This window comes from Macrobrachium nipponense, chromosome 5, assembly GCF_015104395.2.
Source record: "Macrobrachium nipponense isolate FS-2020 chromosome 5, ASM1510439v2, whole genome shotgun sequence".
Taxonomy (NCBI): Eukaryota; Metazoa; Arthropoda; class Malacostraca; order Decapoda; family Palaemonidae; genus Macrobrachium; species Macrobrachium nipponense.
The window spans coordinates 290394-305417 of record NC_061107.1 but is presented as its reverse complement, the minus strand read 5'-3'; the positions used below and the strand labels follow the sequence as shown (position 1 = coordinate 305417).

General features: G+C 36.4%; 1 protein-coding gene across 1 annotated transcript; it reads right to left on the bottom strand.

The window, feature by feature from the left end:
- Positions 1-743: 743 nt before the first annotated feature.
- LOC135215333 (leiomodin-2-like) lies at positions 744-8336 on the bottom strand. Its single transcript, XM_064249892.1, has 2 exons — positions 8200-8336; positions 744-1098 (listed from the first exon to the last, which is right to left on the bottom strand). Exons 1-2 carry the CDS (start codon positions 8334-8336, stop codon positions 744-746), a joined length of 492 nt encoding a protein of 163 aa, XP_064105962.1.
- Positions 8337-15024: the final 6688 nt, after the last annotated feature.

The following is a 15024-nucleotide window of genomic DNA, read 5'->3' as shown; positions in this document are numbered from 1 at the left end:
GTTTATCAGATATAAATTGATACTACTTGGATATACTGAAAGTTTTGTATCTGTATCTACAGAGTGTACAAAAACTACCTAAATATATATACATTGCATTAAATGTGTTTGAATATTTCCTCACCTCTTCATCAAATGTCTATTGTAGATATCCCTTCTTCCTGAATTTCCTGGTCTCGGAGAAAATTTAGAGCACCGAAAAACCATAAGGAGGGTACATACATGTCTTCAGTTGCAGCACCAGATTTCTCACTTTGAACCACCTTTTTTTAATTCTCTCCTGTAGCTAGTACGAAGAGAGTTAATTTTCTTTGGTATCATATCCTTGGTGGCATTTGGATGTGTTTCTCTCAATTTATCAAGCAAATTTTTGCTGACACTTTGCCTTTAGTGTCCTATTTTTGTATTCCTCACTTTTAACCTTCCAAAGACATGGAAATGATTGATAGAGTTCAATGAACTCTATCCAAAATTCTTGGTTATCTTGTGTGTTCGCCATGGTTGATGGTGACCAAATGAGCATGTATGATCAAACACCACTACAGACTCGTCAAGCATGCTGGTCAAACGTCTTGTTGGACAAGCTAGCTTCAAACTGCTTGTTCAATCCTTCAAACAAGCCTCTACATTCTCAAATTGGATTGTCCAACGCCAATTTGATCATAAATGTATGATAGTCTGTTGGGCGCTTTACGGGAGCCATAATAAGTGAGGAAGTTAGTGAAGTCAGAGGTACTAAACAGTTAGTTTTGCAGCGGTTTTGTCCATTGAGGAATCAGTGATATTGTGAGATTTGAGTGATTTTGGTGTTGTAAAGTTGTTGTGGTTGTATCTGTCTGGTTGTGGTGAAGTTGAAGAGGTTGGTTGTGCGTTTTGGTGTCTGAGTTGAGGACTTGAGGTTGGGGGACAGTGTTGGTGTTGGCGGTCTGTTGTGCTGAATTGGAGTTGGCTATGATTTGTTGCATTGTTTTCGAGTTGTTGGTGTTTGTTTGCGTGGTATTTGTGGTGGCGTTTGTGGGGTTGTTGTTGTTTGAGTTGTACGGTTTTGGTGTTTGTCCATCTTGGGTAGTGGGATTCTCGGCGGTGGTTGCATCTCGACTATAGTCGATTCACATTAACCGTGAATTTGATGCCTAGGCCCGTCCCTCACGACGCTCCTGATTGGTTGTTGATAAGCCAGTCACAGGGCTGGAAATTCCCAGTCTCTCTCGAGAGTTCACATGGGCAGGCTATGTGTTCAATCTCTCCTGAGGTATACGTTTGAAAGACGTATCCCCCAGGAGAAGAGGAACACACATCCTGCCTATGTGAACTCTCGAGAGACTGGGAGTGTCCAGCCCAGTGATTGGCTAATCAACAGCCAATCAGGAGCGTCGTAAGGAACGGGCCTAGACGTCAAATGCATGGCTGATGTGAATCTACTATAGCCTAGCCTTACTATATCCAGCGGACAGAGCAACGAATTAGCCCTGAGTATTTGGAGTCTGAGGTGAGTACATGTGTTTGTGTTTTGTGTGTTTTGTATTAATGTAACTGCGGGGAGCTTCTTTGCTTATTTTTATTTGCTTGTAATCTCGCCACAGCCGCATTTCTTTTTTACTTCTCTTTCTTATCTACTTTTGTAAATAGTTTTCTCTGCATTTCATCATAACACGACTGTATGACAATAAATTCGAAATCAGGACTTTGTAAATTTTTTTCCATAAGGAGTATCTCTCTCTCTCTCTCTCTCTCTCTCTCTCTCTCTCTCTCTCTCTCTCCTTATACAGAAGCACTCTAAAATTGAATGCCTTGCCTGTACAGATGAAAGGCATATCCCTTATTCTTATTGGTAACGAAGACTGCTATTATATAAATGAATAATGTTTTAGCCAGGATCCTTTTTCCATTTACATTTCATATTGGCAAAACAAAGGTTTTGGCACTTGTACAGAGAGACAGATTGAAGAAACAGAAAAAGCAGTGAAGTGTTTACGTTTATTTTCTTCAGAAAAAACAAAACTGTCGCGTCTGTTGTATCACTAAGGAAATTGCCTCTGTTTTTTTCTAACTGTATCAGGAATACGATTCAATTTACTACATCTGAATGTAGACTTATAATGCAGCTTTAAAATACACGTGAAAAAAATTAACAGGAATGTTTTGGGTTAGGTTATCAATGTAGATGTTCCACGTATAGACATTTGAATTCCCAGTAAGGCAGAAAACGATCTATAAGTCTCTAACCATTATTAAAAAAAGGGTCCCATGCAGAGTAAGGTCTCGTCTTATGAGACTTATTTTTTCTACTTTTTTGGAAGGACATCAAGTTCAGTATAGCCCTTTAAGTTATCTTAAAAAATGGGCGTTTTGCAAAGATGACAGTGAATATGTTCTGGTTAGTTAAATTGCATTTATTTTAAAAATATGTTTTTCTATTTTCTTTATTTCTTTATTTATTTATTTATTTATTTAATTATTTATTTATTTATTTCTAATATCAAGCCTTAACAAACATTAGTTCTTTACGAACACTGAGGTCGATTTAAAAGTAGAATTGATGCCTTTGTTAACAATGTAATCGACTGAACGGAAAATAGAAATGGCTGTTCGACGTCAAAGTAATTGTTAATGGAAAGGAAGTAGCAAGTAATTATTAATGAAAAGAAAGCAACAAAGCGATTATTGATGAAAAGAAAGTAACAAATAATTATTAATGAAAGGAGAGCAGCAAGTAATTATTAATGAAAAGAAAGTTACGAGTAATTATTCATGAAAAGAAAGCAGCAAGTAATTTTTAATGAAAAGAAAGTTAAGAGTTATTAACTATTCATGAAAAGAAATCAACAAGTAATTATTAATGAAAAGTAAGCAACAAAGCAATTATTGATGAAAAGAAAGTAACAAATAATTATTAATGAAAAGAAAGCAACAAGTAATTACTGATGAAAAGAAAGCAACGAGTACTTTTTTATGAAAAGAAAGTTACGAGTGATTATTCGTGAAAAGAAAGCAACTAAGTAATTATTGATGAAAAGAAAGTTACGAGTAATTATTAATGAAAAGAAAGCAGCAAGTAATTACTGATGAAAAGAAATCAACAAATAATTTTTAATGAAAAGAAAGTTACGAGTAATTATTCGTGAAAAGAAAGGAACAAAGTAATTATTGATTAACAGAAGGTTACAAGTGATTATTCATGAAAAGAAAGCAAACAGAATTTACTGATGAAAAGAAAGCAACAAGTAATTACTAATGAATATCTCCTTGGCTGAAGTTTCCCATTTTATCCTCTATTTTTTTTATTTCTTCACGACCATTTAAACTCGAATCATTCATTCTCAACTCTTTCTTTCCTTCTTGCTAATAAGGAGACAACTTAATAGAAAAGTTACCTCATTCAGGTGAAAGTCGTCCAATTAGTTGACGCCTGAGGTCTTTCGTGGGGCAAAGTAATAGTGCAATTTCCAGTCGGACGAACTTGTGGGTACAGTGAGTTGTATGGTATTAAATTACTTTTATATATTATATATATATATATATTAATATATATATATATATATATATATATATATATATATATATATAATATACACATATATATATATATATATATATGCTTAAGAAATCACAGTAAGATGCACGTTACTTCATAAATCAGCGAATACCACACGGGGAAATGATACGTCAGAAGTCAAGCGCTTTCGTCTTTACTCAGACATCGTCAAGTAGCTCCTTGACGATGTCTGAGTAAAGACGAAAGCGCTTGGATTTCCGACTATCATTTTCCGTGGTATTCGCTTACACACACCACACACACACACACACACACACACACACACACACACACACACACACACACACACACACATATATATATATATATATATATATATATTATATATATATATATATATGCTGTGTGGCATGATAAAACACAGCATGAGATATGTATACACACACACACACACGCACACGTAAATGGTTTTAGTTTCTTCCAAAAGTTTCGCAAGAATCCTGGATGCTGTCCATCCATGAGATTTTTCTCATTAAGGGGAAAAAAACGAAAGGAAATTCCTGTTCGTTCGATTTGCAAACGAATTTTACACTAACCTGGCTCGAGCATTTTAATTTTGCATTTTCCCTTGTTCGGGGAGTAAGCCTACAAACTACTTTGCTGTTGTTGTTGTTGTTGTTGTTGTGTAGGGAAAGGGGGAGGAGGTGGTTAGGAACGCCCTTTGGGAGAGCCTAAAAAGGTCTACCAAAAAGGTGTTTCACGCTGAGTTCAAGATATAGGAATTTCAGGATAGGATATTTATGATTTATTTATCAGAATGAAAATGTAAAAAATAATCTGCATGTTACATAGTACAGAATAATTATATCTAATAAAATATAGCGTATTTATTTTAATTGTCGTTGGTGAAACGACGCTCTATTTGACCGTAGATTTCAGCACCCATATCAAGTAAGCTGGATGTCGGATCACGCCTTGTTGTATTTAAAGCAGGAAGCAAAGTGAACATGAAAATAAAATGTTTGCTAGTCCAGCTTTTGCTGAGATACTAGGATCAATAAGTCAATTACTATATAAATCAATAAAAAGATAAATAAATAAATAAATGTGTGTATAGTCATGTACGTCATAAGGAATTTATAAGAGACGTACTTATCTTAATTCATTTTATATTTTTCATTTTCGTATATTCCGAAATGGAGAAATGGTTTTTCTATATGTGAATTTCTATATGCTCGTTAAGGAATATAAAAAGAATAACTCAAACATTTATAACTGTATGTTAAAAAAAGGTTAAAAAAAAGGATTTAATATATAAGCAAAGAGTTGTCTTAATCAAAATTGTAAGCCAAGAGAGGTATGTATAATCAAGTGGAGAGAGAGAGAGAGAGAGAGAGAGAGAGAGAGGTCATAAACGTCTCAGGAAAGATGCTGGATAAGAGAGAAAAAACCTTTTTTGATTCTGCGTGAGGGGAAAATAAAAATATCGTACAAAAACTTAGAATTGACACGAGTATGGAATGGCTTGGAGACTGAGCGGCCAAGAAAGATCTCAGGGAAAACTTTATGGAATATAAAAGAAAGCCAGAATAGGGTCTGAGACACTCTCTCACATTCTTCTTATGGCAGCTTTGTGTGAGAAGTAATAGTGTAGGGTAAAAAAGTAAAAAAAAATGTCAAACGATCGCAAGGACTAGCTAGCAGAAGGTATTCTTCGCAGCCGAAGGGAATGCTAATAATAGACTTGGGAAGTGGTTCACACATCAAAGCCTTATCATAATATTATGATTATATTGCCCGAAAGCTCGTAGCATCATCAAGGTTTCACCTCCACCTCAATGTGAATCAAGTGTTATAAAAACAACTAACCAGATAAACAATAAATCAACAAACAGATAAACACAAATGAGATGTAAAATTTTTTGTCATTTTCCTCCCACGACGTAACACGAACCAGGAACGATGTCAGGCTGAGCTCACACACACACACACACACACACACACACACACACATATATATATATATATATATATATATATATATATATATATATATATATATATATATATATATATATATGTATATAAGTATCCCAGATAAACCATGCGACAAAACGTCAAAGCTGTGCTCAGGGAAGCATGAAGGGATATATGTCATCGGTTTCAACCCTCTCGGATGCAAGATTCTTTTCCCACCAAAATCTTCGACAGGATGGAATATATCGAAATAAAATGATATTCCGATATTCAGCAACGAATGGCAGCGTCTTCCGATCGTTCTAAACCTTTTGATTGCTTATACCGGATGTTTATTTGTGAAGGAAGTGGAAAAACGATTGGATTGACTTGACGTTTCAAAGAGTTAATTGTAGCGAGTGGAATTCGAGTTATCTCGACCGTTCCAATAATGAGGGAAGGTTACCTCAGGGTATATGAACACCACTTTTTTCTTTTTATACGAAATGGTACAGAGACAGAAAAACTTCATTACATTAATATCATGTAGGAAAAGGACGCTAAATTAGATGACATCATATTTTCGCTATTTCGACTGAGATAACCGCACAATACGTGGCGACTTTGAATACGTCTGAACCTTGAATGACTGACAACAACCGGCTCAGTCGATCGTGAGTCGCCATCTTGTTTGGTTGTGTTGACCGAGCTTCAAAAAGTAAACAACGTTGACTGACTTGCGCAAAAAGCTTCAGCTAGTTAAATAAGTGTTTCAAGGGATTGAAGGGACGCGTTGTGGATTCTTCTGACGTTGTAAAAAAGAAATGAAGGTGAGTTATTTGATACACACACACTACATATATTGAAGCCACGTCAACTGGGAATTTAAATCTCCCTCCTGGATTGTCCCTTGTTCCTCTCTACTTGTCTCTTTTGCTTAAAGGACACGCTACCCATAATCGTGCGTCTGGCAACGATTATCAAGACCAACTACACGACCACTAACCGGCCCGGCCCTGTGGTTAAGGTAAGTTCCATAGGAATAGGGCCCTGGCGGTTCATGCAACATTATACCGAGACCACATAAAGATAGATCTATTCTCGTTGGCCTTCAAGAAACTTCGGCGCATTTTTCATTTATTTACTTATCTGTTAGACTTGATTTAACACCAAAATTGAAGATCATAAGATGTCATTTTATATTTTAATGTTATATTCCGATTTTATTATCTTTTAAGAAGCAGACATTTTATTTTATTCTTATTTCATGTACTCGGAAAACAAAACGGTATATGGACGACGCTGTTAAAATTGAGTTTGCCAGCAGAGCAGTTACATTTACATACAGATTAAAATGAGGGATATTTGCATAACTGTATTTATAAATGAGAGAGAGAGAGAGAGAGAGAGAGAGAGAGAGAGAGAGAGAGAGAGAGAGAGGAAAAATAAACTCATTCGGAATGTTGATTAGTCAATTATATAGAGAGAAGTTTACTGGTATCATTCCGAGATTAGTTTAGTTTCCGTATCAATTTTATTGCACTAAAAAAATGAAAGTCATAATTGAATTATATATTGCAATAATCAAAGCTTGACAACCAATGAAAGTCATAATGAAATTGTATATATTGCAATAATCAAAGCTTGATAACCAGTTACTGGCATAAAAACGATGAAATTCCAAAAAAATATATCGATTTACGTATACCCAAATATCTTGGCGTCGTTTTCGAGATAAAGTTACGAAAGGAACCACGAATATAAACAAAACATTTGCACATAATCCTTTGTTTGCACTTAAAAGTCTTCTGATTACGTTATCTGGAACGAATAAGAAATAAAAATAAGAAATTCCCTTCTGCTAACCTCTGCGATATTTTGTTTCCAGACCACGGGAGCTGCCTGGAATTCCAGGATTCGATGTCTTTCATTTTGAGACAGTTTCTCCCGTGTCTCGTATTTAGGATTTCGCGAAGTTTTGTTTACGATTTAACAGCGAATATCCTTCATAACCTTTTTTTTCCTATTTAGCAGAAAGTGTTGCCAACTTTTAGAATTTGGAGTCATCTTACAGCGTATGTATCGTACTTTAACGTCTTCATCAGGTTAGAAATGAAAGTTGTTTTATGCTTCTGTTGTAAACCAAGAGAAAGTTTATAAAGATAATTAGCAGGAGAGGATCTTATTTCATTTATTTATTGATTTATTATTTGCTTATTATTTTATTTTATTTTATTGTATTTAATTTTGATAAAAGTGATACTTCCAATGGAGTCTTTTGAAGGTTTGAACTCTCCTCCTCACTCGTGGGGTTTCTTCTCTTATCCATCTGCTTTCCTCCTCATCCTCTTCTCCTCCTCCTCCTCCTCCTCCTCCTCCTCCCCCACCCTCCCCTCCAATTCGTATCCTTCCCCTCCCCATCATCCTCCTCAGCGCCTCCTCCTCCTCTTTTCTCCTCTCCTACACTCCCCTCCTCCTTCCCCTCCCCCCTCCTCCTCCTCCACCACCATAACCCTCGTCCTCCTCACCACCCTCTCTCCCCTCCCACATTTCCCTTCTCCTCCTCCTCCTCTTCCTCCGCCACTCACCCTCACTCCTCTTCCTTCTCCTTGACCTGCTCATCCTCCACTCAACCTCCTCCTCCTCCCCTCCCCCTCCTCCTCCTTCTCCTTAATCTGCTCCACTTCTACTTACCCTCACCCTCCTCCTCCTCCTCCTCTTCCTCCTCCTCCCCCCCCCGCACTCACCCTCCTTCCTCTAACTGCTGCTCCTCCTCCTCGTCCTCCTCCTCCTCCTCCTCCACTCTCCTTTCCTCCTCCTCCTCCTCTTTCCCTCCTCCTACTCCACTACTCACCCACCCTGCTATCTCCTCCTCCTCCTCCATCCTCCTCCTCCTCCTCCTCCTTTCAACTCCACCCTCTACTTCCTCCTCCCTCCTCCTCCTCCTCCTCCTCCACCACTCACCCTCTATCTCCTCCTCCTCCTCCACCCACTCACCCTCTATTCCCTCCCTCCTCCTCCTCCTCCTCCAACTCCAACTCTCTATCTCCTCCTCCTCCTACCTCCTCCTTCCTCCTCCCCCTCCCCTCCTCCACTCACCCTCTAATCTCCTCCTCCTTTCCATCCTCCTCCTCCTCCTCCTCCAACTCACCCTCTATCTCCCTCCTCCTCCATCCCTCCACCACATCACCCATCTATATCCTCCTCCTCCTCCTCCTCCTCCTCCTCCTCCTCCATCCAACCTTCCCCCTCCCTATCTCCTTCCTCCCTCCTCCTCCTCCAACCACTCCCACCCTCTATCTCCTCCTCCTCCTCCTCTCCTCCTCCTCCTCCTCCTCCTCCTCCTCCTCCTCCCACCCTCCATCCTCCTACTCCTACATCACTACACTCACCGAAATGCAAAGGCGAAAAGTTAATTAAAAACAGCGAACAACCGACGCCTCCTCGAATGAGCCCGACATTTTAAAGGGAATTTTCCCAAAATTATGAAGAACCAACGTTTGTAAGAAAGTCGAGAGTCCTTCGGTATTAAAGGGAAAAAAATGAAACAAACATTCAGACCATCGGATTTCGATTGCCTTCTGTTCATTAAGAGGTTATTGTCAATCAAAGACTCGTCAATAGGAGACGTTCCACATACTATGCACATCAATTCATGTAGTGACAGAGAGAGAGAGAGAGAGAGAGCTGTAGTCTCACAGCCACGATCAGGTATTAATACAACATAAGTTTTAAGACTTATTTTTTATTATCCAGGCAAGGCAAAGCGTTCGTATTTCATCAAACTTTAGAATAAATTCCGTTTTTAACGCTACTATGAAATGATTCTACAGCATTTCACGTAATGACAAGAATCCATAGCATTCTGAGAAAGGCTTTCATTTCCATATATTTTATTAAGTCTCGCTTTTTTACAAATAACCACTTTATGTAACTGCGATGATATTTATGCTGTTTGAATCTCTGAATATATATCAAATCGGTTTCAGGTGGACCAGATGGGAAGTTTTTCAAAGTGAGGACTGCAAAAGGACTGTTTATTTTTAAAACGAAGTTAGAACATAAACCTTCTATTTTTATATTTTTATATTTATATTTCATGTAGTATATCCCGCTCTCCTTTCAACAGGCGTGTGTCGCATTCAGATATTCGGCTAAAAGCGAGTCTCGCTCTACTTCTGTATAAACAGGAAAGTCTGTTATTTGCTAGATTGAAATGATTCAAGCCTCAACTTATACACAGTTATTTTGGGTGAAGAAGGCTATTCTCAAACGAGTTGCTTTTATTTACCCAGCGAAATTGTTCTGTTTCTCAATAAAGCCGTGCACCATATGATAGACCTTGTTAGATTAATTTCAATGATTTCAAATGCAACATACATATCTTTCACTTACCAAGTATATTTGATAAAAAATTTTGACAATTATTACCAATTATTATTAACGGTTCACAAAGGGACAGATGACTGAAATCAGCGAAATTGAATTGGAAACTTGCTTACTTGAATAAACAGGACGCAAGTAGAATACAACTAGCTCAAATTTAATTTGAAACGAAGTTATTCATTTGAAGACATTAAAAAATTACGTCCGGTAATTATTCTGTGGGTGGCTATCACGAACGTACTCTGTACCTGTATCTGAACTAATACAGAACAAAAAAAACTACATTCAGCTTCATTCAGCTTCTTCCAAACATAAATATATATATATATATATATATATATATATATATATATATATATATATATATATATATATATATATATATATACATATATATATATATATACATATATATATATATATATATATATATATATATATATATATATATATATATATATTATATATATATATATATATATATATATATATATATAATTAGCATCGAATGCTTCACCACACATATTTCATTTCAGCTGAAGAATTGCAGCTGTCAAAAAATATTAGGGACGAAATTTACGAGCGAAATAATATATTTTGGCAGATGTTATATCCAACAATATCGAGTGTTTCTTCCTATTTCAATCTATATTACCTTCTAACAGTTTTCACCGCACGAAATAACACGGTTCTCAGTTTTATTATCCAATGATGATTTTAACGAAGCGATTGTGTGATCTCTGCGTAGGCGAAGCACCGTTAATAAAAGCGACGGACCCAATTGTCCATTACAATCGAGTCCGACAACAATATTCACAACTAAGCGTTCAGATTTAGTCAGTTTGTTTAGCTGGAATAGGAGAGTTTTAGAAAGTGTTCCAACGTCGTTTATAATGAGAATTCTCATTTACGACCGCGTTTTAAGTCTCTCTCTCTCTCTCTCTCTCTCTCTCTCTCTCTCTCTCTCTCTCTCTCTCTCAGTGCTACTCTTACTTCGAGTATTCTCACTAGATTCCTGATTCATCCCCGGCAAAGACAATCCTTTTACATAAACTGATATTTATTTCTTTGCTTCATTTCCGCTGTGTACAGCTCAGGACGAAAACATCATTCGTGTATTGCGTTAAAGCCTTCAATTATATATATATATATATATATATATATATATATATAATATATATCATATATATATATATATATATATATATATATATATATTCATTGAATAGAATGGCTTTCTCACTGTTAACCAGCTTTTTTGAAATTGCTTCATATTTTCTAATTATTTTCTTTACTTCATTGTTCAGGTTACTAATGGACACATAATGGGGTTCTTCCATTTACTCCAGTATTTTTACACGCGACAGCTGTTTCGTCAACCTATACGTATTGACGTTTCAAGCGTACTGATACAAATATGAGCCTACATGCGTTTTGTGACGTCATGAGGACGGAAAGGTAGTACAATTGCCAGATACCTAGTTTTAAGTATTTACAAAAGACTATAGTGAAACATAAAATAAGACAAATAAATAAATATGTTAACAACAGAAATTAAATAAAAAAAGTTGAAAGTAAGTTATTATATACACATTATACATAAATATATATTAATTACATATATGTTTAATTCACTGAAAGTCAGTGTGCGCTCCTGTCCGCGTGTGGGGGCTTGTTCCACGCGGTTGAACGACTGCCTCCTACACGAGGGCAAGGATCGGTCTGCCTCACGTTGGATGTAAGGCTGGGACGTTGCATTGCGATGCTGACTGCTTCTGATATCAATAAACGATTGTAGTTGCCTTCCTTGTGTATTATTTTGGTGTTTGTGAGAAGTTCTTGTAATGATGGTTTTTTATTGTGGGTATCCACAAAATGCTGATGAATGGCTCCTTGGTTTCTGTGGGCCTGCATGCGACGTTTGAGTGTGGTGGTTGGTGTCCGATATATCATTTTTGGGGGGACTGACATTGCTCGTCAGCACAGACAAACTTGATACTATATCAGATTTAACCTCTTTCTCCGTCGATGGGGCCGTACTATTTTTCATTACCAAAGAGGCCGTAAGGTTTGGTTTGCAGTAAATCCTTGCTGTTATTTTGTTATATGGCGCTAGGGGGTGGTTCCTCTTCGCATATACCAAGATGGCTTTCCTTTCATCTTCGTGGTGTTTGTTGTATGGTATCTGATGGTATATCACTATTTCTTTGTCTTTGTCTTGTGTGTTGTTCCTCGGGGTCGGATTATGGAAAGCCTCTAATCTCTTTTGACAAACTTGCTGATCATGTCATCTGGATATCCGTTATTTGTGAGCAGCTGTTGAACTCTGTTGATCTCTTCGTTAGTCGCTTTCCACGTGGAACAGTGTGTTGGCGCGTTTATGTATGCATTTACCACAGATCGTTTATATGCATCAGGGCATTCTCCTCTAGCATTTAAGCATCTTCCAGCGTCTGTCTTTTTAGTGTATACGGTGGTATTGTATTTGTTGTTCTTTTGGGTCACAAGTACGTCCAAGAAGGGAGCATCTTCTCATCACTTCTACCGTAAAATTTAATGTAGAATTTGCTTGGAGTTTATTTACTAATTCTTCTATGTCATTGTCGCCCTTTGTTGTGATAAAGATATCATCAATATATCTCCCATAGATATATATATATATATATAGATATATATATATATATATATATATATATATATATATATTATATCTATATATGATATATATCTATATATATATATATATATATATATATAGATATTAGATATATATATAGATATATATATATATATATATATATATATATATATATATATATATATATGATATATATATATATATATCTTATATATATATATATATATATAGATATATATGTATATATATATATATATATATATATATATATATATATAGATATATAGATATATAATATATATATATTATATATATATATATATATATATATATATATATATATATATATATATATATATAATATATGTATAAATGTGTGTGGGTGTTTGTGTGTGATGCGTGCGTGTGGATGTATATATATATATATATATATATATATATATATATATATATATATATATATATATATATATATATATATATACTGTACATATTTGTATATGCAGTCGGTATTTAATAAATTTGTTGTCATCCGAACACATTAATCATACTTAAACTACTGTATCGTCGAAGACTCAAGTGAGAAGATAAGATCAGTGACGTAACTCATTTTACAAAACTTAAAAAAAAGCGAATTATTCCTTTTGAACTTCGAAGGCAGATGGCGATAAAAAAAAAAAAAAAATTATTTTTATCATACATGTCATCTGGATGAACGCAAAACACTATCGCTTTGCATGTAGATGTTATTTTGCATTCATTCCTTTGATAATCTGCCAAAAAAGTGTTTAATCTAATAGATAGCTCGTTCCGTTTGATGTCTTTTATGGTCTTCATCATAATATATTTCGTAAATAAATCTTTCGTGTATATATTAAGGTCTGGGAGATTATAGCCGCCCGTGAGTTTTACGTAAGTTGATGAGATTTTCAAACGATATAAAGCTCTCTCTCTCTCTCTCTCTCTCTCTCTCTCTCTCTCTCTCTCTCTCTCTCTGTGGGCAGTCATGCGGAAAAGTTGAATTTGCAGTTATTTTTTTCTTTTATTTGTTCAGGCATTTACTGAACTCTTATGGCTTTCTCTTGTTATGATCACTAATTATTACAGGCATTCGTGACAAGAATATCTGAATTACCAGCTATTAAGAAGTGTGTAAGTGAGCATGTACTTGTTATCGTGTATACTATACAAGCACGTGTTTATTTACATCAAATTACACGTGTATAGTGGCTCATGTAAGGAGGATTCAGAGGGACTCAACAAATGGTGTTATTTGGGCTTCGTTGTCCTTGGTACCTGGTCCCTGGTCGGTTATCAATGAATCCTTGTCCCTGGTCCTTGATCGCTGACCCATGGTCCCTGGTCCCTTGTTTTTGGTCTCTGGTCCCCGGTCTTTGATGCTTATCCCTGGTCCCTTGTCCTTGGTCCCTTGTCCCTGGTCACTAATCCCTAGTCTCTGTCTCCCGATCCCTTGTCCTTGGTCCATGATTCCTGGTCCCTGGTTCCTTGTCCCTGATCATATATCCCTGGTATTTTGTCCCTGGTCCCTGGTCCTTAGCCCCTGATCGTATATCCCTGGTACCTTGTCCCTGGTCGTTGGTCCTTGGGACCTGGTCCTTTGTCCTATTTCCCTGGTTCCTGGTCCCATGTCCTTGGTCACTGGTTCTTGGTCCCTGGTCCCTGATCCCTGGTCCCTTGTCCTTGGTCCCTAGCCCCTGATCATATATCCCTGGTACCTTGTCCTTGGTCGTTGGTCCCTAGTCCCTTGTACTTTTCTCCTGGTTCCTGATCCCATGTCCTTCGCCACTGGTCCCTGGTTTCTGACCCGTGGTCCCTTACTCCTTGGCCCTGTTTGTGTGCAGAGAGAGAGAGAGAGAGAGAGAGAGAGAGAGAGAGAGAGAGAGAGACCTGCAATGTTTCGACTGGCTTCTGCTTAATCTGTAATATTTTGCATCAGATTTATCTCGATACTTCAAATCTAAATTCGAATAACTCTATATTTATCTAAACTCTTTATGAGAAATCAAATTACCTCTTTTAAAATATATGACATGTGATCAAATCCCATTTTTAATTTGAATTGACTGCCCAATAGATCTTCTTCTTTCTCTGATTCTACCAAAGTGAAGTGTGAATAAGTCATCGCAATAGTCAATATATTGAGGCTTTTGATGTAGTGTTTTTTTAAATCGATTCTTAACTTTACGATAAAAAGAAGCATTATTTTTATAAAGAGCAAGCATACCTTTAACGGAAAAAAAAAACGGAAAAAAAAATGTTGTTTTCAGATGAAATATAAGACAAGGAACAAACAGATGTTAAATGTGTTGCACGTAAGGAATCCCTTGGAACAAAAGCATGTAAATATGGAGGAAAAGAGGCATTACTGTTTCAAGTGAGAAAATGCAGTGTATCTAGTGTGAATATGAGATCTTCCCATCACTTTGGAATGATTACCAAGTACTTCAAAGGCAAAGTACTTTTGTCCTCAAAGTGGGATGAGAAGGAACGTCTCTAAAATTATACTGGAGAGTGCAAGATTAACATT

Bases quoted from the DNA above. Each gene is read 5' to 3' on its own strand.
- LOC135215333 (XM_064249892.1), bottom strand. From the start codon at position 8,336: ATGGAGGAGGAGGAGGAGATAGCAGGGTGGGTGAGTAGTGGAGTAGGA. The intron at 1,099-8,199 runs GTGAGTGCGGGG...AATCGACTATAG, and splicing joins CAGCAGTTAGAGGAAGGAGG to TCGAGATGCAACCACCGCCG.